This window comes from Anolis sagrei, chromosome X (assembly GCF_037176765.1).
Source record: "Anolis sagrei isolate rAnoSag1 chromosome X, rAnoSag1.mat, whole genome shotgun sequence".
Taxonomy (NCBI): Eukaryota; Metazoa; Chordata; class Lepidosauria; order Squamata; family Dactyloidae; genus Anolis; species Anolis sagrei.
Genome location: NC_090034.1, coordinates 93776010 through 93802447, shown reverse-complemented (window position 1 = coordinate 93802447; position 26438 = coordinate 93776010). Strand labels below are relative to the sequence as shown.

At 45.0% G+C, this 26438-nt stretch overlaps 1 protein-coding gene across 1 annotated transcript in view; it reads right to left on the bottom strand.

The window, feature by feature from the left end:
* LOC137094888 (intermediate conductance calcium-activated potassium channel protein 4-like) overlaps positions 1-26438 on the bottom strand; it is an 88997-nt gene that overhangs the window by 8264 nt on the left and 54295 nt on the right. Inside the window, exons 3-7 of the mRNA XM_067460820.1 lie at positions 23881-24290; positions 22101-22236; positions 18601-18711; positions 17711-17829; positions 13333-13402 (exon numbers count right to left, since the gene is read on the bottom strand). Coding sequence (XP_067316921.1) covers positions 13333-13402; positions 17711-17829; positions 18601-18711; positions 22101-22236; positions 23881-24290 — 846 coding nt within the window. The remainder of the gene's footprint in view (positions 1-13332; positions 13403-17710; positions 17830-18600; positions 18712-22100; positions 22237-23880; positions 24291-26438) is intronic.

Sequence of the window (26438 nt, the reverse complement as noted above, 5' to 3'; positions counted from 1 at the left end):
TGCCCCTCCTGGATCAGGCTATGGGGCTGACTAAGAAGAAGGCCAAAAGGCCCAAGGACAAGGCCTCACAAGATGGCCGCGAGCCAGCACAGCGTAAAAAAGCAGCTCCAAAAAGGGCGGGAAGCGCCTCTTCGTCCCTCGCTGCTCAAGCCCCTCCCTCCACAACGCTGGAACCTCAGAGTCAATCAAGCCGCCCTCTTAGGGCACCTACCTTATCCCTCGAGGCGGGGGATGTGACTCCTCTCAGGGCGCAGTACTCGGGACCGGAGGGCCCGGTCTCGGAGGCCTTCTTAACCCCCCTGATGCCAACGCTCTCTCCCTCCGGGGGCGGAGCCAGCGGGGAGGCTGCGCACAGGGATGGGAGACCAGTCTCCGTGGCTCCTCCCACCTCTCCTCCTTTGGAGTCGGCGCCTTCCACCAGCGGCGCGTTCGGGGGCATCTTCAACGCCCCTCCTACTGAGCTGACAGAAGCAGCCGCTCGAAGAGCCTCTCCGCCTGCCGCTTCGGCAACGCCTCCCTTCGATACCGCCAGCCTGGGAGGGGAGGCGGGCGCTCCGAGGCCGCAGATGTCGGGCGCCTTCCAGGCGGAGGGGCTTCAGAACTCCTCTGATGGCCCTCCGATGCCGGGAGCGGCACCAGCTACGGTCCTTTACCAGAGCCAACGGAGGGAGGACAGAGGGTCCCGTAGGCCTAGCAAGCGGCCGAGGCGCTCTAGATGCCCCTCCCGCAGGAGCTCTCGACGCCGGGGGCACAGAGCCTCTACGAGGTCGAGCCGGCGTTCAAGGTCTTCCTCCTGCTCTTCCTCATCCTCGACCTCCTCCTCGTCCTCTTCCTCATGCTCCAGGCGCCGGAGACACGCCCGCCGCTCCAGAGCCCCATCGTCCCGCCCGGCTGGACGTAGCCCCATGCCCGCGACTCCACAGGGCTACTGGCAGATGACTCCTTCTGGCCAGCTCGTCTTTGTGCCGGCCCCAATCCCTTACTCGGTACCGGCGGGGCCTCCTCCTACCCTCCCTCTGCGGGAGCTTGGGGGAGTCTCGGGGCAAAGAGCATCGACCTCTCTGGGGGGCCCTGCCGTGCAAGGAGCTCCAGCACGCTCCTCCCTGATCCCTGCTGAAGGGAACTTTTCTACAGGGGGCCATCAGCTGTCCCTCCTCGATACGGAGCCGGGCCGAGCAGTGTCCGGTAATCAGTTGCATTGCCAGGAGGCGCAAGGGGGCGCTGCGGCTTCATTGAACCTTGCAGTGCGCGCATCCCCAGCTGGATTGGTGCCTGTGAATGTGGACTCGGGCCCTCTGACTGAACCGGGCCCAGCCATGGCTACCCCAATGAGAGCAACTGCTATGGACTCCTCCAGAGCCATTGATCAGGACATTATGGACCCAAGAGACAGTGACTCTGGCTCAGAGCCTCCTGATCCTTCCCAGGCTCTAGGGGGTGAGGATGCTTCTTGTACTATGCCTGCTGATTTTCACAAATTTGCTGCTTTGGTGGAGCGTATGATCAGGGCACTGAATATACCTGCCCCAAAGCAGCCTGAGCACGTGGAGGATCCGATGTTTCCGTCGGATGAGCAACATACGATCCCCTCCTCTGCTCTCCCGCTTTTACCTTATCTACTGAAGTTAGCTAAGGTGGCTGACATGTCACCTGGGGCAGTACCGGCGGTCCCTAGACGATTGGACACGTTATACAAGATTGATATGGCCACGGCCAAGTGGGTGATAGCTCCTCCCAAGGCGAACACCGTGGTGGCGGAGGTCACTAAATCTAAACGTCCCAAGGGCTCAGTGACCACCCCTCCTGACAGAGAAGGGAGAAAATTGGACACCTTGGGTAAAAAGGCTTACCTTTCTGCCAGTTTATACACACGCATGGCTCATTATGCAACATATATGAGCGGTTACCAATCCATTTTGTGGAACCGGATGTTGTTGTATATTGAGTCCATGCCCGGGGAGGAACAGCGCCTTGCCAAAGCATTGCAAGGGGAAGCCCTGGCGCTGTCAAAACTACAAAAAGACTTCGCCAAACATATGGCGGAGACAGCGGGAAATCTGTTCGCCACGGCCACCTCCATTCGCAGGCACGCCTGGCTACGGGCCGCTAATCTTTCAGAAGAGGGAAAGGCCTTGGCTGAGGAACTCCCTTTCCACGAGGAGGGCTTATTCAACCCCAATACGGACGACAATTTGAAACAAAAGCAAGATGTTAGACAATCGGCCTCTAAATTCGGCTATACTTGGCAGCCATATAGCCAACAAAAGCCAAGATGGCAAAATCTTACCTCCTCTTACCGAAGGCCATTTAACAGCTCCTCCTCGGGGCCTTTCAGAAATCGCTGGGCGGGTTCGTCGAGATTCCAGGGAGGTCGCCGGAACCCTTATTTTCAAAAGACCAGGGCTCAACCCTTCCAGGGGAAACCCAAGACTTCTGGCGCCTCCAAGAAGCGCCTTTGACGTCCCTATGGTGGATAGCGGGCAGGACGTAACCGAGCGCCCTTCCGGCTTGTTGCGGGAGACCCAAGTTGTTACCCCTCCCCCGCAAGAGTCACTTCCATTAAGTGGTGACAGCCCCGTTGGGCCTTTTTCATGGTTCAAAGACAGACTCGCTCCCTTCTACGATGAATGGGCAAGCATAACCACAGATGCCTGGGTTTTGTCTATTGTTTCCAATGGTTATAGTATTGAGTTTGAAGACATCCCCAGGGTGGGCTTAGTCCGGGACACGCCCTTCTCCCCGCAGATTATGGAGGAGATTGCAATGTTGTTACAAAAGGGGGCCATTTCGCTAGTTGACCCATCTGCGGTTCCGTTCTGTTTCTTTTCTAGATATTTTCTGATTGTTAAGCGTGGTGGCGGAATGCGTCCGATCCTTGACCTTAGGGCTCTCAATAAACACATTAAGCCCAAAAGATTTCGTATGGTGACTCTTGCTTCCATAGCCCCCCTGCTCTTCCGGGGGGGCTGGTTTGCGACCGTCGACCTTCGAGACGCATACTTCCACATCTCCATTGCCCCACATCACAGGAGGTTTCTCTCCTTTAGGGTCAATGGTCAAGCATACTGTTTTAATGTCCTCCCTTTTGGCCTCTCAGCTGCCCCACGGGTGTTCACAAAGTGTATGGCTGTTGTGGCCGCACACTTGAGAATGAGGGGCGTGTCCGTGTACCCATACATTGATGACTGGCTGATAGTGGCTAGGTCTCGTGATTTGCTTCAACGTCACGTGTCCACGGTTTTGTCTCTTCTCCAGTCGCTGGGCCTCGTACTCAACCGGGAGAAGTCGGTCCTGATACCATCGCAGCGCATCCAGTTCATCGGGGCGCTCCTGGATTCGATTGCCGAGAGGGCTTTTCTCCCCGAGGACCGGTTCGACAACCTGCGAGACCTTCTCAATCGACTCATTGCCACTCCCAGCACATCAGCCAAGCACATCCAGGTCATCTTGGGGCACATGGCGTCGACCACGTCGGTTATCCACCACGCCAGACTGCGGATGCGGCCACTTCAATCGTGGTTCCTCTCCAACTTCAATCCGCTATGGGACAATCCCACCATGCGCCTGTTTCCCCCTCAGGGGGTCCGAGCTTCCCTGCGGTGCTGGATGGATCCAGCCTGGGCCTGTGAGGGACTTTCCTTTTACGCCCCTTGCGCCACAAGCGTGGTCACTACAGACTCATCCCTCACGGGGTGGGGGGCACACACCGGCGGCCTAGTGGCTCACGGGACGTGGTCAGAAGAGGAAAGCGCTCTTCACATAAACGCGCTCGAAATGCTGGCCGTAGACAGGGCTTTGAGGTCCTTCGAAAGGGTCGTCACGGGTCAGGTAGTACACATTCTTACCGACAACACCACGGTAATGTACTACCTGAACAAGCAGGGCGGCACCCGTTCGCGGACACTCCTGGACCTTACGACCCAAATTTGGGAATGGTGCATAGACAGGGGGATTCATCTCCTGGCGACGCACGTACCAGGAGAGCAGAACTTGTTGGCAGACTCCCTGAGTCGAAATCCTCTGGCGACTCACGAATGGTCTCTGAATCTGGAGGAGGTTCGGAGGCTCTTCCTGGCATGGGGCACGCCAGAACTCGACCTGTTCGCCACACAGTTCAATTCAAAATGCCACCTCTATTGTGCACGGACGCGGGCCGTGACCCGGGGCAGATGTCTGGGAGACGCGTTCACGCTTGTATGGACGGGTCGGAGGACCTACGCCTTTCCTCCCTTCCCTCTGCTGTTGCGGGTTGTTGCCAAGATCCAAAGGGACAACGCCCAGTGTATTCTAGTGACGCCGTGGTGGCCGAGGCAGCCGTGGTTCTCGCCCCTGCGGCTGTTAGCGAGAGGAATCTTCATCCCTCTCCCGCCCAGGACGGACCTACTCACATCACAGGGGGGCCAAGTGTTGTACCCAGAGGTACACAAACTGAGGCTGACGGCCTGGCGGATCCTGCCAACGTCATAAACCCCTTGTTGGGTTTATCGCAACCGGTGCTCCAGATCATTGAGGCAGCGCATAGACCATCGACAAGGCGCTCTTATGTCTACAAATGGGCGCGCTTCTCCTCCTTCGCTAGACAGCGAGGGGTGCTCCCTGACTCGGCTCCCATCTCTGTAGTGTTGGACTTCCTAGCGTCACTGTTGGACGCTGGTTTATCGTTTCCATCGTTGAAGTGTTATCTGGCCTCCATTTCCTGGTTTAGGCAAAAAGTGGGCCTTCCTTCCTGTTTTTTGGATCCTGTTGTTAAGTCATTTTTAAGAGGGCTTAAGAACACTAGGCCTCCTGTGTCCCCAGTAGTCCCTTCTTGGAGTTTGGAACTTGTCCTTAATACGTTGATGAGAGCCCCGTTCGAGCCTCTGGCATCAGTAAGCCTGTCCTGTCTTTCATGGAAGACAGCCTTTTTAGTAGCCATTACATCGGCTCGCCGGTCTAGTGAACTCTGTGCCCTTAGGGTTGACCCACCTTACCTTAAGTTTCACAAAGACAAGGCGGTTCTACGGACAGACATCTCCTTCCTCCCTAAGGTCTCAACTCAGTTCCATATTTCTCAGGATTTGATTCTTCCTTCCTTTTTTCAGAGCCCTACAACCCAGTTAGAAAGGGGTTTGCATTTATTAGACGTTCGCAGGGCTTTGGCCTTTTATGTGGATAGAACGGCCGCGCTAAGAAGAACCCCTAAGTTGTTTGTAAAATATCGGGCGGATGTGTTGGGTCATCCAGTGTCACCTCAGAGACTTTCGTCCTGGATAGTGTCTACGATCCGCTTGTGCTACCGCATGGCGGGCAAGGACTTGCCCCTGCCTGTGAGAGGCCATTCTACGAGAGCAGTAGCCACGTCGGCCGCGTTCTGGAAGGGAGTCCCCTTGGACACTATTTGTCGTGCGGCGATCTGGTCCTCACCTCTTTCGTTTGTGACCCACTATAAGTTGGATGTTGTATCCAGGCGTGAGGCTCAGTTTGGCAGAGCAGTTTTGTTTTCGGCTGTGGCATGACGCCCACCGTCCATGGTTAGTTAGCTCGCTATTCTACCAAATGTACGATTCACAGTGACTACGACAGGAAATTATAAGTTGCTTACCTGTAACTGTAGTTTCCTGAGTAGTCACCTGTGAATTCGTACATACCCGCCCGTCCTCCCCTCGGGTCATGCCACACCTTCTGGCTGCTTTGCGGCGGAAGAGAACTGCTGGCTAGCCCCGCCCTCGGGCTACTTATACCCGAGGGGAGGGGGGCGGGGCTAGTGGGTTCTAAAATTGTTATATTTTTATCTAGAAGGTTCCGAAAGCTGTACTGCGCATGCGCACAGATACCAAATGTACGAATTCACAGGTGACTACTCAGGAAACTACAGTTACAGGTAAGCAACTTATAATTTTATTAACACGAGGTCAACATAATGTCAACAAAACAAACATTACATTGTTATTTTTTTAACAAATAATATTACTGACACATAAATACCCACAAAAGGGGGAAAGAAACACTCTAACCAACATAATAGAACATTGTTTTAGAAACAAAGTTAAGAAAACTTTCCTCCATGGATCATTCCCATTCAAATATAAGATTATGCATTCATTGTCCCCAGGTAATTTTTTATAGGTAGCTAATTTATTTGTGCCCCCCCTCCCCCGGTGGCACAGCAGGTTACACTGCTGAGCAGGTGAACTTGCTGACCAAAAGGTTGGCAATTCGAATCCAGGGAGTGGTGTGAGCTCCTGATGTTAGCCCCAGCTTCTGCCAACCTAGCAGTTTGAAAACATGCAAATGTGAATAGATCAAGAGGTACAACTTCTGCAGGAAAGTAATAGCACTCCATGCAGTCATGCTGGCCACATGACCTAGGAGGTGTCTATGGACAATACCGGCTCTTCGGCTTAGAAATGGAGATGAGCACCACCCCCGGAGTCAGACACGACTAGACTTGATGTTAAGTGAAATTTTTACCTTTACCTAATTTATTTGTAGCTCATTTCTGCGCATTCAATATCCGGAATGGAATTAAAAAACAAAATGAAATAGACTGATTTATCTATCCATGCAATGAGCTTTGGTGGTTACTTATTTAAGCCTGGCCTTATATCGCTGTGTAATCGGTAGTGTTCAGTACTGAACTGTGGACTGGCTGTCATTCCTCCCCAAAAGATTCTATTTTACATATGTCTTCTGCATCCACAAACAGCTGGATTTGGCTGCAGCACCGGGAGGGGAATGTGTTTCTTTTTGTATTAGAACTTATGATTTGTACATTTCCTTATGTTTGTGATCGAGATTTGAAAAAGTCATATGGTGAAAAAAAAATTGACTTTCTTCTTTCTGCCATGCCAACCTTACTTTGGCACTTCTTATGTTAGAAAATGACCCCTAGATGGAGCTATTCCCTCTGGAGACAGGCGGAAACAAGTGTTTCTAGTGGAGCAGAAAGCTAAATGCAAAGTTCCTCCTTCAAAATGTTGACCCTTGTCACATCACATACACTTACACTAGTTATATATATACCATATATACTAGTTATATATATACTAAATATACTCGACTTATATTTGAGTATAAGTTGACCTGAATATAAGCCGGGGCATTTAATTTTACCTCAAAAAAGCTGGGAAAATGTATTGACTCGAGTATAAACGAATTTCAAAATAAAAATAGATACCAATAAAATTATATTAATTGAGCCATCAGTAGTTTAAAAGTTTTGGAATATTTACATAAAATTAATTTAAGATAAGACTGTCCAACTCTGATTAAACAACTACAGTGTTCCCTCACTTATTGTAGGTGTTATGCTCCAGGACCACTCGTAGAATCGTAGAATCAAAGAGTTGGAAGAGACCTCATGGGCCATCCAGTCCAACCCCCTGCCAAGAAGCAGGAATATTGCATTCAAATCACCCCTGACAGATGGCCATCCAGCCTCTGTTTAAAAGCTTCCAAAGAAGGAGCCCCCACCACACTCCGGGGCAGAGAGTTCCACTGCTGAACAGCTCTCACAGTCAGGAAGTTCTTCCTCGTGTTCAGATGGAATCTCCTCTCTTGTAGTTTGAAGCCATTGTTCCATTGCGTCCTAGTCTCCAAGGAAGCAGAAAACAAGCTTGCTCCCTCCTCCCTGTGGCTTCCTCTCACATATTTATACATGGCTAGCTCTTTAAGCCGCTCCTCATAGGGCTTGTTCTCCAGACCTTTGATCATTTGAGTCGCCCTCCTCTGGACACATTCCAGCTTGTCAATATCTCTCTTGAATTGTGGTGCCCAGAATAAGTGATAAGTGAAAATTCGGAAAGTAGGAACGCTATATTTATTTTAATATTTTAATATTTATATATTATTTTAGTAGTTATACACTTTTTAAAGTCTTTATAAACTTAAAATAAACCCCACACACTTACACACAACACAACCCTTTCTCTTAATAACCTTTCCACACTGTTCTGTGCAGTACATGTACTATACCTGTTTCTTTTTAAACACTCCTGTATCTTCGGCTCCCCCCACCCACCTCCCTCTCAGTGCGGGGCTGCAAAGAAAGGAAGAGAGACTGGGTGAAGAGAGAGAGAGAGAGCGAAGGAAAGGAAGGAAAGACCCTTCAAGGCTGGAGAGAGGGAGGACTGAAGAGGGAAAGTGCCTTGGAGAGCGGCGGCAGTGGCAAAAACCCGCGAAACAGCGAAAATACTGCAATATATATTTTTATATTTTTTATATCATATATATTTTGACTGGGTTGTGGCGCAGCTGATTGGGAGTCAGTTGCATTAAAATCTCTACTGAGGTCGTGAGTTCGAAGCCAGCCCGGGTCTGAGTGAGCTTCTGGCCATTTGTCTAGCTTGCTGTCGACCTTTGCAGCCCGAAAGACAGTTACATCTGTCAAGTAGGAAATTTAGGTACTGTTTATTAGGCCTGGGTAACCACGGAAAAATTTGTTTCTAAACTCGATTCGTTTTAGGGGGTTTTTGCGTTTCGTTTTTTAAAAGAATTCCGAAATTTTTCTTTAAAAAAGTTCGAAATATACAAAATTTTGTAAATTACGAAACAATCACGAAACAATTACGAATCGATTCGTTAATGGCGGACACGATTGCGCAATATGCCAAAAAAAACCCCTCCAAATGGGACAGGGGGGACTTCTGAAGCTTCCCTCTCCCTCTGTTGTTGACTGTTGGTGTGATAATTTATTTTTTATCACTGATAAAACAAACAACAACCCTAAAACTTGCACCAGACATACGGAAACAATTACGAAACAATTTCGAAACAATTTCGAAACAATTAAGAAACAATTACGAAAAAAATTGAAAAATTTGTTTCGATTTTTAATTGCTCCTGCATGGCTCGATATCAGATCGTAAGCTAATTTAAATACGAATTAATAACAAATTATGAAATTAACGAACGAAACCGCCCAGCCCTACTGTTTATGTGGCAAGACTAATTTAACTAATTTACGACACCATAAAAACTCTCCAATGTGCAAAAGAATGAGGAAGTACTACATCGGTGTCACAAGTGGATGGTGAAGCGACAGCTCCCCCGGTGACCAGAATTCAAAAAGCATACCTCATGAAGCTGGAAAGTTAAATAGCCTATGTGTTTCTTTCTATATATGTTGTGTGCCTATGGCATTGAATCTTTGCCGTGTATATGTGCATTCTGATCCGACCTGAGTCCCCTGCGGGGTGAGAAGGGTGGAATATAAATGCTATTAATAAATAATAAAAAATAATAAATTAATTTAATATTTATTGAAAAACCACAAAACAGCGAGTCCGCTAAAATCAAACTGTGAAGTAGCGAGGGAACACTGAATTCTAACTTTCTTCAAGGTAAATGTGCTTACATATCCTTCCAATAACCACCATACTTTGTTTTAACTATACATTTTGCGGGAAATGCTGTGTGCATATTAATAAGAAAAAGTGGGAAAGACTGGTGCCAAGAGAGGAGGAGAGCTGGGTTGTTGTGCAGAGAGGTGAGGGTCCTGGCAGGAAGGCCTGGGGCTGAAAGAAGCCCTTCTTACAGCTCCATGCCTTTCTGACAAGACCCCCACCAAAGTATAAGCTGAGGGGGGCTTTTTCAGCCTTAAAAAAAGGCTAAAAACTGGGCTTATACTCGAGTATATACAGTATATGGAAATATTTGTGGCTCATGACCACTACAAAATGATGGGAAGTGTTAATGTAAGGAAGGCCCTCTCTTGTTGAACCTTAATTTCCCACTGTTTGCAGATCTTGAATCAAAACAATGAGAAAAGGGGTAAACAAGTAAATACTGAGGCATAGACTGAATATCCCTAATCCTAAATACTTTGGACCAGAAATGTTGGGATTTTTTTTGAGATTTCGGAGTACCTGTATTTTCATATGCATACATGATGGAGATGGGACTCAAATCCAAACACAAAAATAAAGCATTTTCTCATAAACATAGTGAGGGTCATTTTTTGCAATATTTAAAATAATGGGCATGGAAGAAAGTTGCGCACATTGAGCCTTCAGAAAGCAAAGGTGCCATTCTCTCAATCATTGGTGTGGAGAATTTCAGGTTTACGAAAGTTTTGGAAAAGGGATGCTCAGGCAGTAATAACTTCTTAAGTAAGAGCTGGAGCCCATGGTGGCACAATGGGTCAAACCCTTGTGCTGGCTGAACTGCTAACCAAAAGGTCAGCGGTTCAAATCTGGGAAGTGGGGTAAGCTCCCATCTGTCAGCTACAGCTTCTCATGCAGGGACATGAGAGAAGACTCTTAGAGGATAGTAAAACATCTGGGCATCCCCGGCAAACATCCTTACAGATGGCCAATTCTCTCACACTAGAAGCAACTTGCAGTTTCTCACGTCGCTCCTGACACAAAAAAAAGTAAGAACTAATGGTTTGCATTGATTTGTTATGATGAAATAAGGTGGACTGAAGCTATTTGGGGTGTGTGTGTGTGCGTGTATACTAGCCATCCCCTGCCACGTGTTGCTGTGCCCCAGTCTGTGTATATGTGTTTTGTGTGTATGTGTGTGTTTATATATTTGTGTATATGTGTGGTTTTGCGCATGTGTTGTATTTTTTATTTTATTTTATTTTATTTTATGCTTTTTAAGTCTGTTCTGCTGCATTTTCAGTATTTTTATGAGTGATGGACACTCGTTGGCCTGATAGGTGTATTGTGTCCAAATTTGGTGTCAATTCGTCCAGTGGTTTTTGAGTTATGTCAATCCCACAAACAAACATTACACACACACACACACACACATATAGATATATATCTCAATCCAATACATGAATTTTAGACTCAACAGTAATGCTGACATTTCCAGTGAGTCCAGCTTCAGAGTGACAGAGATACAAATGAAGCTAACGAAACTGGGCACCAAAATATAAAAGTTGGCCTTACTGCCATGTTTTTTGGCAAGTGGCCTGAATGTGAAAACAAACAAGGTATTTTCTTCCTGGACAGTTGGTAAGCCTCCTTGCCACAATATACACATATAAAAAGCACGGTTCCCAGGGTTCTTTTGAAGAGAGGATGACAGCTAACCATCATAAGTCCCGAGGTATTAAAAACCCCTCAAAATACACAGAATATAGAACAAAGCAAAATTTCCTCCTGCTTCAAAAACCCAACGCCAACCTGTGCCCAACCTGCCAACTTAGGAATGTGAACTTCCTGAAGCAAAAGACAAGTGTCCGCCTCCCTTCATATGATAAGTACAGAAGCTACTGAACTGGCAGTTTAATCTTTCATTCTGGCAGTGCAACAAGATGGCCTCCTGGGTTGCATCTGAAGGTCATGGCCTCACTTGAGGGACTCTGGATAGATTGCTTGGCACACAAAGCTCAGCTCCCCATTGTGGCGAAACAGGCGGGGGACGACATTGGTCTCTAACACACATATCCCACTGTTGTCCCATTTCCAAATGATAGAGCAGATCTCTGCCTGAAGATGCTAACATTTTGGCACATACAAGAGGACCCAATGCCCATGTCTCTAAAGCAGGTGGTACAGTGTCATATGTTGCCTGGGACTCTTTCTTTATGGGAATAGATGCATTCCTTGGAGTTTGGTGGAAAGGAGTAGTAGAGTTGTGTATTATCTGCATATTTCATTGTTACTTATTTTTATTTACTGCATTTGTATACCGCCTTTCTCAGCCAGAGGCGACTCAAAGCGGTTCACAATCGGCAGCGATTCAATGCCATAACAAGACAGATGGCACTGAAGGTTCTTGTGGGTTTTTTCGGGCTATAGGGCCATGTTCTAGAGGCATTTCTCCTGACGTTTCGCCTGCATCTATGGCAAGCATCCTCAGAGGTAGTGAGGTCTGTTGGAATTAGGACAGTGGGTTTATATATCTGTGGAATGACTGGGGTGGGGCAAAGAGCTCTTCTCTGCTGGAGCTAGGTGTGAATGTTTCAACTGACCACCTTCATTAGCATTTGAAGGCCTGGCTGAGCCTGGGAAAATCTTTTGTTGAGAGGTGTTAAGATGTGCCTGGTTGTTTCCTCTCTGCTGTTTTGCTGTTGTAATTTTAGAGTTTTTTAATACTGGTAGCCAGATTTTGTTCATTTTCATGGTCTCTTCCTTTCTGTTGAAATTGTCCACATGCTTGTGGATTTCAATGGCTTCTCTGTGTAGTCTGACATGGTGGTTGTTGGTGTGGACCAGCATTTCTGTGTTCTCAAATAATATGCTGTGTCCAGGCTGGTTCATCAGGTGCTCTGCTATGGCTGACTTCTCTGGTTGAAGTAGTCTGCAGTGCCTTTCATGTTCCTTGATGTGTGTTTGGGCGCTGCGTTTGGTGGTCCCTATGTAGACTTGTCCACAGCTGCATGGTATACGGTAGACTCCTGCAGAGGTGAGAGGATCCCTCTTGTCCTTTGCTGAACGTAGCATTTGTTGGATTTTCTTGGTGGGTTTGTAGATTGTTTGTATGTTGTGTTTCCTCATCAGCTTCCCTATGCGGTCAGTGGTTCCCTTGATGTATGGCAGGAACACTTTTCCTCTGGGTGGATCTTCATCTTTACTCTCGTGGCTTGTTCTTGGTCTTGCAGCTCTTCTGATGTCTGAGGTGGAGTATCCATTGGCCTGGAGAGCCCAGTTGAGGTGGTTCAGTTCATCTTGGCACTGAACTTTGAAACTCCAGATGATCTCTCCCTTCCCTTCCCTTCCCTTCCCTTCCCTTCCCTTCCCTTCCCTTCCCTTCCCTTCCCTTCCCTTCCCTTCCCTTCCCTTCCCTTCCCTTCCCTTCCCTTCCCTTCCCTTCCCTTCCCTTCCCTTCCCTTCCCTTCCCTTTCCCTTTCCCTTTCCCTTTCCCTTTTCTTTTTTTCTCCTCCCTTTCTTTCCCTTCTTTTTCTTTTTTTCTTTTCTTCCTTCCTTCCATTCCCTCATACACATGCCACTGAGCAGCAGATAATCTGTGTCACTCCTTTTCTTTCCCTCATTTGTTCAATTATTTAAAGTCATTTATTTAAAGTCATTTAATGGAGGGTACGTGTGTCATTCACAGGCTGTTGGACGATAATGTCCATCATCCCTGATCAGCATAGCCAAGAATTGTGGGAAGAAAGAAGGAAGGAACTGATTGATTCTAATGAGCGTTCCTGTTTTGTTGAAGAACTACGTTTTCCTCCACTACAAAAGTGTATCCAGGTAGTGAGAACAAGCAATGCCATGTTCATTATAGAAGCATTGTCTCAAGCGAAAAGAAAGTGTTACATGTGCAAAATAAAAGGGAAAGAAGTTTAATGTTGGTTAAGATTAAAGGCAACTGTGATGAGAAGTCACGCCTCTTTTCAAATCAGTGCCAATGTTCTAGGCTAGGAATTGCTACCTTCAGTAGAATACTCACCTTAGAAATATCCACCATAGTGTTGACTCGATCTCGGATCTTCCGATGCTTCATTCTAACATGTCGAAACCTATGAGGGAAAGACAGAGATCTTGAAATCCTATCCTCTGTCGTATGTGTCATTCCTGTTATTTGTGGATGTGTCAAATAACCTCCAGGATTTTCAATCATCAACTGACCTACTCAGGTCTTGCAAACTCAGCTGTGGCTTCCTTGACTGAACCGATCCAATTGTAGTGTGGTTCAATCCTACTTGCCAAGAAATAAACATTTTCAATTGCAAGAATTACAAAGTCCCATGAGAGTTTAATATCTCTAAATTCTCTCAATATAGTTTCCTTCCTCGTGTTTGCTTTTATCCAATCTCCAATTCTATCTATATTCCTCTCTCTTAATTTTTTACCTAATATATATTTTTTTAAAAATTGGGAATTTTTTTATCCATTATTATTGGTGTTAGTGTTGAACTTTCTGATAATAATATTTCCTTGTATCTATTCCAAATTCCTATAACATTTCTCAACATTGGGGTTTTTATTTTCTTAATTTCTTTCCTTTTTATATCCTTAAAAAATATATTCCAAATTTTGTCCTCTACTTCTTCTGAATCTTCCTCCAACCATTCCAAATACTACTTATTTATTATCCCTTCTATAACTAGTCTCATCCTGTTTGCTTCATGGTATTTTTTAATATTGGGAAGTGCTAAACCTCCAACCTTTTGTGACTTATACCAAAACTGTTTATTTAACCTGTTTTTCTTATTGCCATTGTAATATTTATTAATTAATTGTTGCCATTTGTTCCCTCTGCAGTTTTAAGACTGGAAACAGCTTCATTGGAATCAATAGCTTGGAGGATGGCTCTAGGATACTGGATTGAGAGGGTATATAAGGGGCCTGAAATGTAAAGGTAAAGGTTTCCCCTAACATTAAGTCTAGATGTGTCCGACTCTGGGAGGTGGTGCTTATCTCCATTTCTAAGCCGAAGAGCCGGCGTTGTTCATAGACACCTCCAACGTCATGTGGCCAGCATGACTGCCTTCCTGTAGAAGCGGTAACAATTGATCTACTCGCATGGCTTTCCCCCCAAACTGCTAGGTTGGCAGAAGCTGGAGCTAACAGTGGGAGCTCACCCTGCTCCCCAGATTTGAACTACCAACAGCAAGTTCAACATCTCAGCGGTTTAACCCGCTGTGCATATATATTTGATCCAAAAAGACTTATTCAAATCACATAATATCAAAGTGCTAAATGAGAAATTTAGGCAGCCGAGGCTTTCAGAGGATAGTAGTCTTGAGTACAAAAAGACAATGAATATAATAGCTGAACGAATTAGTGATATAGATAAACAGGCCTCAGTGGCAGTGGTGCATTCCACATGCTCCTCACTGAGTCTAGGCTTAGCATTCAATTCTTCGAGAGGTGCTAAATAGCTGGAAAATTAAAATATTACCAGGGCCAGATTCAACGTAATCAAATCAGCCATGCTAGAGGAGCCCCCGGTGGCACAATGGGTTAAACCCTTAAACCATTTTGGACAGCAGGACTGCTGACCAAAAGGTCGGCAGTTCAAATCCAGGGAACGGGGTGAGCTCCCATCTGTCAGCTCCAGTTTCTCATCCAGGATCATGAGAGAAGCCTCCCACAGCATGGTAAAACATCCAGGCATGCCCTGGGCAATGTCCTTGCAGGTGGCCAATTCTCCCTCACCAGAAGCGACTTGTCGGCACAAGGGTTTAACCCATTGCGCCATCGGGGACCCCAAGTCCCAAAATACAAACAACTAAGACATATTGCTGTCTGAGGCAAAGAGGAAACTGACGCTCCACTTCTATGCTAACTGGTCACAAACAATAGCAAAACATGAACAACTTGTTATCATCTCCTTGGAGGAAGAACAAAGAGAATCCATCCATCACCTGTCTTGCACTTAAGTGCTGTGAAAACAAACCATGTGAAATGATCCTCAGCATTTATAGAAACATTGTTCAAATGGCTTTGTGTACATTATTTTAAAGGAAATTATTACAAAAGCTCTGTAATCTTATTCCCATTATTGCAGGTGGAAAGGCTGAGGTTCAGAGACAGTAGATGTCTAGAGGAAAGACCAGGGGATAGAGGGCTCTGTCATGATGTGAACTTGGAATATCTTGAGTTACAGTTCACACTTTTGGATCTGTCGCTATGCAGTGGGATCAGCATTTGAGACTGAGAAGGAGTTGCAGACATAGACTTAGGATGCATCTGCACTCTTTATTGTGCCAAGAAGGCTAAATATCTTGTACTGTCTATACCTAATTTCATAGCATTGACCCAGTTAAAGTGCTGTCAAACTGAAATATTTATATCTATTTATTTATTTACTGCATTTTTTACCCCGCTCTATCTCAACCCCGAAGGGGACTCAGAGCAGCTTACAAATTGGCAATAATTTAATGCTGCATTAAGACATAAAAGCATACATATTACATTGTGCATTTAAATACATTTAAATAAGCAGTTAAAAACAAAGAACATAGTCCCAAAAACATAGTCCATAGTCCATACTAATATATAATATATTATTATATTGTATTATATTAATATGTGTTATATTATTACTATTATTATAGTTATATACTTATATATAGTTATATATAGTTATATTATAACAGTGCTCCATGCAGTCATGCCAGCCACATGGCCTTGGAGGTGTCTACAGATAAAGCCAGCTCTTCAGCTTAGAAATGGGGATGAGCACCACACCCCAGAGTTGGACACGACTGGATTTAATGTCAGGAGAAAACCTTTACCTTTAACTATAATATTAAAATTATTATGCCAATCTATAATGTAGATTCATCTGGCACTCCATGCAGTCATGCCGGCCACATGACCTTGGAGGTGTCTATGGACAATGGCTTAGAAATGGAGATGAGCACCAAACTCCAGGGGAAAACCTTTACATTTACCTAGATTCATCCTTAAACTACTTGTCTGGGTGTTTGGGCATGTTTGCACAATATATAAAAATTGGTTTGATGATATGTCTCCAACTAGGTTCTTGTGGGTTCTTTCTGGCTATAGGACCACCTTCATTAGCATTTGAAGGCCTGGCTGAGCCTGGGAAAATCTTTTGTTGAGAGGTGTTAAGATGTGCCTGGTTGTTTCCTCTCTGCTGTTTTTCTGTTGAAATTGTCAACAGAAAGGAAGAGACCATGAAAATGAACAAAATCTGGCTACCAGTATTAAAAAACTCTAAAATTACAACAGCAAAACAGCAGAGAGGAAACAACCAGGCACATCTTAACACCTCTCAACAAAAGATTTTCCCAGGCTCAGCCAGGCCTTCAAATGCTAATGAAGGTGGTCAGTTGAAACATTCACACCTAGCTCCAGCAGGGAAGAGCTCTTTGCCCCACCCCAGCCATTCCACAGATATATAAACCCATTGTCCTAATTCCAACAGACCTCACTACCTCTGAGGATGCTTGCCATAGATGCAGGCGAAACGTCAGGAGAAATGCCTCTAGAACATGGCCCTATAGCCCGAAAAAACCCACAAGAACCTAGTGTCTCCAACTGTTTCTCTGGTTCAAGGAGAAAATCCAAGAAATCCAAGCTAGGCAAGATCACTAAGAATCATAGAATCATCGAGTTGGAAGAGACCTCATGGGCCATCCAGTCCAACCCCCTGCCAAGAAGCCGGAATATTGTATTCAAATCACCCCTGACAGATGGCCATCCAGCCTCTGTTTAAAAGCTTCCAAAGAAGGAGCCTTCACCACACTCTGGGGCAGAGAGTTCCACTGCTGAACAGCTCTCACAGTCAGGAAGTTCTTCCTAATGTTCAGATGGAATCTCCTTTCTTGTAGTTTTAAGTCATTGTTCCGCATCCTAGTCTCCAGGGCAGTGGAAAACAAGCTTGCTCCCTCCTCCCTGTGACTTCCTGCCACTTATTTATACATGACTATCATGTCTCCTCTCAGCCTTCTCTTCTTCAGGCTAAACATGCCCAGCTCTTTAAGCCTCTCCTCATAGGGCTTGTTCTCCAGACTAAGGCCCGTTCCACATTGCCTTATATCCCAGGATTTGATCTCAGATTATCTGCTTTGAACTGGATTGTATGAGTCTACACTAGCAGATAATCTGAGATAAGTAGGTAATCTGGGATCAGATCATAGGATATAGGGTAGCATAGGTCCAGCCACAGTCTCTCACCCGAGCTACAATTCCCAGGATCCCTTCTCGCACCATACTGTTCCAGCTTTCTATGCATTTCGGAAGTCAGGAACAGCCAGCTGCAATGCCCAATTCAATCTAAGCAGCAGATTTCAATCTTTCCCAGGGTCAGAGCGGAAACCAAGAAAACATCCCGGTGTATCCCATCCACTTACATATGGATGGCTGCCAGCAGCCTCCGGTGATGTTTGCGGGCTCTTCGTCCGTCCTTCCTCTTGGTGTGTTTGTATAACAACCAAGCCTCTTGCAACACGTTGGCAGCCGAGCATTTCATCTAGAAGCGCACGTAAAGTTGGGTGAGAAGGGGGAAACTTCAAAGCATTGGCTAAAGCTGTATTTCCTGCTCTCAATGGATGCTGTCAAAAAGGGTGGGTTGTTGTCAACCCAAATCTGCTTCCCCACATTACTTTATGTCCATCAATCGCTCTAAACTGTCAGAGTAAGCCACAAATGGTGTGCAGACCACATCACATGTCCTGAGGTTTCCAGTCCCAAATCCCAAACATGGGGTGGTCCCTGAATCATGTCATTAAGGATTACTGTATGTATTAAGTACCAAACACAATTGCTTTGGGCTTGTCATTCCAACAAACGCACCCATAAAGAGAAAAAAGAGAGAAAAAACATTTTGCTGTTCTCAAAAATCAAGGCAGACATCTTAGCCAAAGGAGCTGTTCTGATAGGTGAACTGGAGATTTGCACACAGCCCTGTCCTACTAGCTGGAGCTGATCCCACCAAAACTGGAGAATTTTCTCATCTCCTCTTCCAGTATTCTTGAATATTGGACAGTGTGATCTGGCAACTCTACCCACATCTGCTGTGGACTCATTTTGTTGTGTTTCAAATAATAATAATAGTAATCTTCATAATGTTTCTCCTTTAAAACAAAGAATTTCACACCTTATTTAACCAAAATAAATGGGGGGTTGACACAGGATGTTGTCTTCTGGAGAACTCCAAAGCTGGGGGAGCCCAGTCCAAAACAGGGGAAATTGGCCCACAGTCCCATGGAATATGTCCATTCTTGTCATGGTTCTTCCTTACCTCTTTGGCACACTGAATGTCCATCATGAAGTTATGAACATGTTTCTCAGCTCTGGTGAATTCCAGTTTGTCAGCTGCAACGGCCACCAAGAGTGCTGTACAGCCTACCCCCTGAAGATAAAAAAGGAGATCAGCACATGATAAAAGAAAGGCTAACTGGGAGAAGCCATATCTCAATCATAGGGAAATGTAGTTTGCATATAGGTCCTGTGTTCAGTCTCTGGGAGATACTTTGAATACTGTTAGACAGACGTATGTTAGATGAGCTAATGGTTTGGCTAAGGGTGTTGTAGTTCAGCCCATAGTGGTGTCTCATATTACTGTTAGTAGGGATTCTGGGCCTGAGATTTTAAGTCCTGAAACTGAGCAGTCTGTGTCTCCAGCTAGTCAAGGCCACATTCCAGAGGATGCAATGGAGCCGATCTCTAGGGAAAGGAGTTCAGAGGCTGAAACTCCGAGAACTGAGAATAATGAGCTTCAAGGTAATGGTAATGAGTTTGTTGATAGGAGCCTTAGTTTTAGTAGACTTCAAGTGATCAACAAAGAATACAAATGTATTGTTGAAGGCTTTCATGGCTGGAATCACTGGGTTGTTGTAGGTTTTTTCGGGCTATATGACCATGTTCTAGAGGCATTCTCTCCTGATGTTTCACCTGCATCTATGGCAAGCATCCTCAGAGGTTGAGAGGTCTGACCACACAACCTCTGAGGATGTTTACCATAGATGTAGGCAAAACGTCAGGAGAGGATGCCTCTAGAGCATGGCCATATAGCCTGAAAAAACCTACAACAACCCAAAGAATACAAAGATCACAGTGCTTATTAGAAAAGAGGCCCAGATCTGAATCCCATGTGAAAAGACATAATTTTTTTAGTATATTAGGGAGGCCAGGAGTTTTGTCCAGCAGTCTGGTCAATATGGATAATGGAGACCTTATTTATTTATTTATTTATTCATTTCCAGCATTTCTACCCCATCCTTCTCAACCCCCCGGGGGACGGACGGACTCAGAACAGCTTACACTCGGCAACAATTTGATGTTGCAACAAATAGACAAATGCAACAATATAACAACAATTTAAAACAATACATGGTAAATTAAAATAAAAACAATTAAAAGCATTATTGTCTACCATAGAATCATAGAATCAAAGAGTTGGAAGAGACCTCATGGGCCATCCAGTCCAACCCCCTGCCAAGAAGCAGGAATATTGCATTCAAATCACCCCTGACAAATGGCCATCCAGCCTCTGCTTAAAAGCCTCCAAAGAAGGAGCCTCCACCACACTCCGGGGCAGAGAGTTCCACTGCTGAACGGCTCTCACAGTCAGGAAGTTCTTCCTAATGTTCAGATGGAATCTCCTCTCTTGTAGTTTGAAGCCATTGTTCCGCGTCCTAGTCTCCAAGGAAGCAGAAAACAAGCTTGCTCCGTCCTCCCTGTGGCTTCCTCTCACATATTTATACATGGCTATCATATCTCCTCTCAGCCTTCTCTTCTTCAGGCTAAACATGCCCAGCTCCCCAAGCCGCTCCTCATAGGGCTTGTTCTCCAGACCCTTGATCATTTTAGTCGCCCTCCTCTGGACACATTCCAGCTTGTCAATATCTCTCTTGAATTGTGGTACCCAGAATTGGACACAATATTCCAGATGTGGTCTAACCAAAGCAGAATAGAGGGGTAGCATTACTTCCTTAGATCTAGACACTATGCTCCTATTGATGCAGGCCAAAATCCCATTGGCTTTTTTTGCCGCCACATCACATTGTTGGCTCATGTTTAACTTGTTGTCCACGAGGACTCCAAGATCTTTTTCACACGTACTGCTCTCGAGCCAGGCGTCACTCATTCTGTATCTTTGCATTTCATTTTTTCTGCCAAAGTGGAGTATCTTGCATTTGTCACTGTTGAACTTCATTTTGTTAGTTTTGGCCCATCTCTCTAATCTGTCAATATTGCCATTCCAGTCCAATTCCACATCTAAAGTGCTGTTATGCCTGCTGTCCAAAAGCCTGGTCCCAGTACCATGATTTTAATTTCTTCCTGGAGCCCCCGGTGGCGCAGTGGGTTAAACCCCTGTGCCGGCAGGACTGAAGACCTACAGGTCGCAGGTTCGAATCCGGGGAAAGGCAGATGAGCTCCCTCTATCAGCTCCAGCTCCTCATGCAGGGACATGAGAGAAGCCCCCCACAAGAATGATAAAACATCAAATCATCCGGGCTTCCCCTGGGCAACATCCTTGCAGAAGCAACTTGCAGTTTCTCAGGTCGCTCCTGACACGACAAAAAAAATTCTTCATGAAAGACAGGAGGGATGAAGCCAACCTAATCTCACTGGGAAGCGAGTTCCACAGGTGGGGAACCATCACCGAGGAGGCCTTGTCCCTTGTCCCCGCCAAGCTCATTTGCGAAGCTGACGGGACCGAAAGCAGGTCCTCCCCAGACGATCTTAAGCTTGACAACAGCTCTTGTCAAGCCATGCCTGCTTAGAGACTTCTAGTTTTATGCCTTTCTTCATGTTCTTGTTTTCAAGTACCAGGGATTGTTCCTGTATTTCTGTATTAGATTCTATGTTTCCTGGGTTTTCTTGTATTCTTGTTTTGGGTGCCTTGCAGCCATGAGACTCTTGATTATTCTTGCTCCTGGAACCTTGTGGATTATTGATACATTTGGACTTTGAAGTTTTTAATATTTTTGCTGTTTGCTTTTTATATAATCTTCAATAAACTGCTTTACTGATTTAACATGGACTGGCGTGAGGTGGTTAAGTACAGAGGTGTTTCCTGGCCTGGGGTGCAACAAACAGCTAGCTGAAAGACATAGATTAGAAATACTGGATTACAACTTCCAGAATTCCCTTTTGGTCATGCTGGATGGAAGATTCCAGGAGTAATAACACTAAGCTTAAAATATTTTGCTCCCCTAAGGGAAGCCAAAAATGTTCTCACTCTCCAAGTCATGATACTTAGTAGTTTGAAGATGCTCAGAATTCACACAGAGCTGGAATAGATTCCTCCACTGTAAGCCTGGATACCAAATGTGTGTTCGCCAACATTATCAGATGATATTATTTCAGGGGATTCCCCTTTTTAGCCCTACTGAGAAGTAGACCCATTGCTCCATCAGGGAGATTTCAGGTATGATTAACTCAAGACTTATTCATTTCCAACTGTCTCCCGTAAGCATTAAGCCTGGATCCAACCCAGTATTTCTTAATCAGACGTCAACAGTGGATTTCTATATTTGCTGAGAGTTGACATACACCATTATTCAGGATCTGATGGACAATGCAGAAATGATATTTAGATTGTGCCATCTCAAGGAAATGCTATTTAACTCTTGTCATCTTATTTGGAATTTGGTCAAAAATGAAAACAAACCAAAGGATTTAAATTTAAAACTCAGATCTTCAGATATGGGCTTCAAATGTCATGCAATGACACCTTCAAAATCTGGAAAGGTTGCGCATGAGTGCCACATACTCCGTGGATATGCTACTTACCATAACTCCAGTGAAGAGACACACCACTTTCCCACATGTTGTTACTGGCACCACGTCCCCATAACCAATAGTCAGAAAAGTGATGGGAATCAGCCAGAATGTTCCTGCCAGGTATTCATTTTCATCCATATGTTGCCTAACAAGAAAAGTTCAATATACAATGTATTTATGTTTGTTTACCTATAGGCTTATCATATCTACCCCTCTGCCTGTCCACCCAACTCGACAACTTTGAGCCTCATATGTTGATTTTGAAGATGATCTGGTTTTGTTTTGCAATCATATATAGAAACGTTATTCTTTCTTCCTGGGCTTTCTTGAATCAGTGTCACCTAAAGTGACAAAAATGTTATTTTTTTCCCACTAAGCCTGACAGCCTATGGTAAGCCGTTGGCTGGATAACAATGAGAAGAGGATAAAGACCTTTTAGGGAATGAAGAATTGAGAAAACTAGATTGAGAAGGGAGGAGGGATCCTTTGGTGGGAAGGTCTAAAGCAGAGGTTCTCAACCTTCCTAATGCCATGACCCTTTAATACAGTTCCTCATGTTGTGGTGACCCCCAACCATAACATTATTTTCGTTGCTACTTCATAACTGTAATTTTGCTACTGTTATGAACTGTAATATAAATATATTCACTGGACCAAATTTGGCACAAATACCCGATACACCCAAATTTGAATACTAGTGGGGTTGGGGGGGGGGGGGGTATTGATTTTGTCATTTGGGAGTTGTAGTTGGTGAACTTTGATAGTTCACCAACAATCAAAGAGCATTCAGGACTCCGCCAACGATGGAATTGAACCTAACTTGGCACACAGAACTCACATTACCAACAGAAAATACTGAAAGAGTTTGGTGGGCATTGGCCTTGAGTTTTGGAGTTGTAGTTCACCTACATCCAGAGAAACTGTAGACTCAAACAATGATGGTTCTGGACTAAACTTGGCATGTATACTCAATATGCCCAAATGTGAACACTGGTGCAGTTTGCGGAAAATAGACCTTGATATTTGAGAGTTGTAGTTGCAGGGATTTGTAGTTCACCTACAATTAAAGCGCATTCTGAACCCCACCAACAATAGAATTGGGCCAAACTTCCCACACAGAACCCCCAGGACCAACAGAAAATGCTGTGTTTTCTGATGGTATTTGGTGACCTCTCTGACACCCCCTCATGACCAAAGCCATGGTGCCTCCTTCATTTTGTCACCATAGAAAACAAGGAACTGCACATGGGTTCATGCATAGGCTGACAAAGCCATTTGGGGATGCGAAGAAAGTCAATATGTTTCAGGATCCAACAGCCACTTTGGAGGCTATGGAACCATACACACCTTGTCCTCTCCTGATTGAAAGCAATGTTAGGAAACCTCTTTCAGCCTCTGAGCCCAATTCAATTTCAGAAAACATCTCAGGATCCACATTAGTGGTGGCCGAAGCCAAAGGCAAGGAGGAATGTTCCAAAGTTATTTTGCCAGAAAGACTTGGAAGATGCATGCCAATCTTTCAAAACTTGGTATATGTGTAGACCAATATAAAAGCTGGGAAACTAGAAAACAATTATACTACGAAGGAAGAACTGTGGCCCTTGTAAGGCCAGGAGACCACAGAAAGAATTCATATTCTCTATTTCTGTTCTAAAACACATCAGTGTGCCCAATACAGAAATGCAGTGAGCTGAAAGGCTGTATTTAGAGCTCTTAATCCTTCCTTTGCCTGCCTCCAGCAGGTTTTTACCCTCCTCAGATAGCAACTTCTCCAGCAAAAGATCCTCACCGTTCACAGACCGACAGCACCCAAAACGCAATGAGCCAGAGTCCCATGGTAAAGATGAGCAGCACCCGGCCTGGTTGGCTGTTCACCATCACCCGCAGCACAAAAGGGTACTGGAAGTGGATTTTATTGAGGGATCCGATGCTACGGTAAGAGGCGTCTCCCAACACGCTGCTCCGCAGCAGCACAGCCCGGGGCACCAGGTAGAGACGGAGGAACATGAGCAGCGAGAGCAGCATGTCCATGTCAGAGAGGAACAAGAAGGTGTGCTCAGGTTTAGGGTCCAAACAAGGGAAGCTTCCGACTGGGAAGGGATGGAGGAGGCACACCAAAAGCTCCAGAGCAATCAGGCCCAGCTTTGGAGCACTGACTGCAATCCGCCAGTCCGTCAAAGAGTTATCTAGCATGAAGAGCTGGAGAGGGAAGAGACAAAGAGGCAAGATATCATAAAACAATAAAGCAATGGGAGAAATCCATTATAGTCAGTATGGTGTAATAATTTAAGCATTGGATTATGACTTGGATTATGACTGTGCTCCATGCAGTCATGCTGGCCATATGACCTATGGACAATGCTGACTCTTCATGTTAAAAATGGAGATGAGCACCACCCCCTCAGAGTCGGACACAACTAGACTTAATGTCAAGGGGAAAGTTTTACCTTTACCTTATGACTCGGGAGACCAGGGTTCAAATCCCTGCTCAACCATGGCAACCCAATGGGTGACTGTGAGCAAATCACATTTTTTCTGTCTCAGAAGAAAGCAAAGGTAACCCTCTATTCCAAGGAAGTCTTATGTTGGGTTCACCTTGGAGCCACCATAAGTTTTGATAAAAAGGAGTATCTTTGTTAACTGAAGTGTACCCATGTATTTCTTTTTTTAAAAAAAATATTATGAAACACACAAAAAGAGATTTTCATTTACATAAAAAATGGTGGAACAATGTAGTTAAAGAAAAGTAGGAAATAAAGATTTAAAAATCTTGACAAAAATAAGGGTAGAGTTGAAAAAGGAAAAAGGAAAAAAAGGAATGGGTGGCTCTTTAAACTTTCATTCTAAGCCTCTGCGTTTATGGTTCTCTCCCCCCCCCCCCCCCCTATATATGTAAAAGTCCTTTTTCTTCTAATTTGCCTTTTCCCATATTTACCCCTGCTTAACTTCTATCTTTTTTTCATATTCATCAAAAGAGTCCAGTCATTAAGTTTTGTTGGACTTCCCGAGACCTTCTTAAAAAAAAGTTAATTTGTCCATATCTCTGATTTCTCTTAGTTCACATCCAATTGTCGATGTCCGCTATCTCTTCAAGTTTGCATGTTACCCATGTATTTCTTAAGTGATACATCCCAATTGGCCACCTTTGAGAAATGGGATCATAAATCAAAATGTCCCTGGTTTCAGTACAAAATTTAAGGGCCTAGGAAATTTCATTTGTGTGTATAATGTGTGAAAGGTACAACCAAGCTTCCCATCTTATCAATCTGGTGGTAAGACAATATCAGAAGCCCCTTAGCTCTTCTTTTGATGTGCACAGAGCTCCTCTTTTGTGGGACAAATACAAACCAATCAAGACCTTTTAGTTTCCAATACAAGAGCAAGTACGAAAGGGCTGAGGGATTTAATTTTTGTGCATGTTTGGTATATGTATAATTGGGATGGTCCTGTGCAACAAAGATGGATGACAAACGACAAGGTATGGCCCATCCAAGGCCGTGAGAGGACCAGAACACGCAGACTCTCACACACAAGGCCAGACAGTGGGAAGCTACCACTGTATATTATATTTCCCTTTGCTGCCACCAATATATTATTTCATAGGCCACCTCCTTCAACTAGAATGTTTAAGAAGCCACGAACTCAGGTGAAATAAAACAAGAATATGTTGTTTATTTTGTTCCTGAACAGTCAATATGCGTAATGGTTTCATATAAATGGTCAGGCTTTACTTTTTAGAGAGAATGGACTTACAACTTGAGTTTCTTAAAGTTCCACACACAGGAATGCAAACAGATTATTTTGAACCTTTTGAATCTTCCTTCCACACCACAACTCTAATCACTATAGAGGCCTACTACATTTCATAGAATCATAGAATCAAAGAGTTGGAAGAGACCTCATGGGCCATCCAGTCCAACCCCCTGCCAAGAAGCAGGAATATTGCATTCAAATCACCCCTGACAGATGGCCATCCAGCCTCTGTTTAAAAGCTTCCAAAGAAGGAGCCTCCACCACACTCCGGGGCAGAGAGTTCCACTGCTGAACGGCTCTCACAGTCAGGAAGTTCTTCCTCATGTTCAGATGGAATCTCCTCTCTTGTAGTTTGAAGCCATTGTTCCGCGTCCTAGTCTCCAAGGAAGCAGAAAACAAGCTTGCTCCCTCCTCCCTGTGGCTTCCTCTCACATATTTATACATGGCTATCATATCCCCTCTCAGCCTTCTCTTCTTCAGGCTAGACATGCCCAGCTCCTTAAGCCGCTCCTCATAGGGCTTGTTCTCCAGACCTTTTATCATTTTAGTCGCCCTCCTCTGGACACATTCCAGCTTGTCAATATCTCTCTTGAA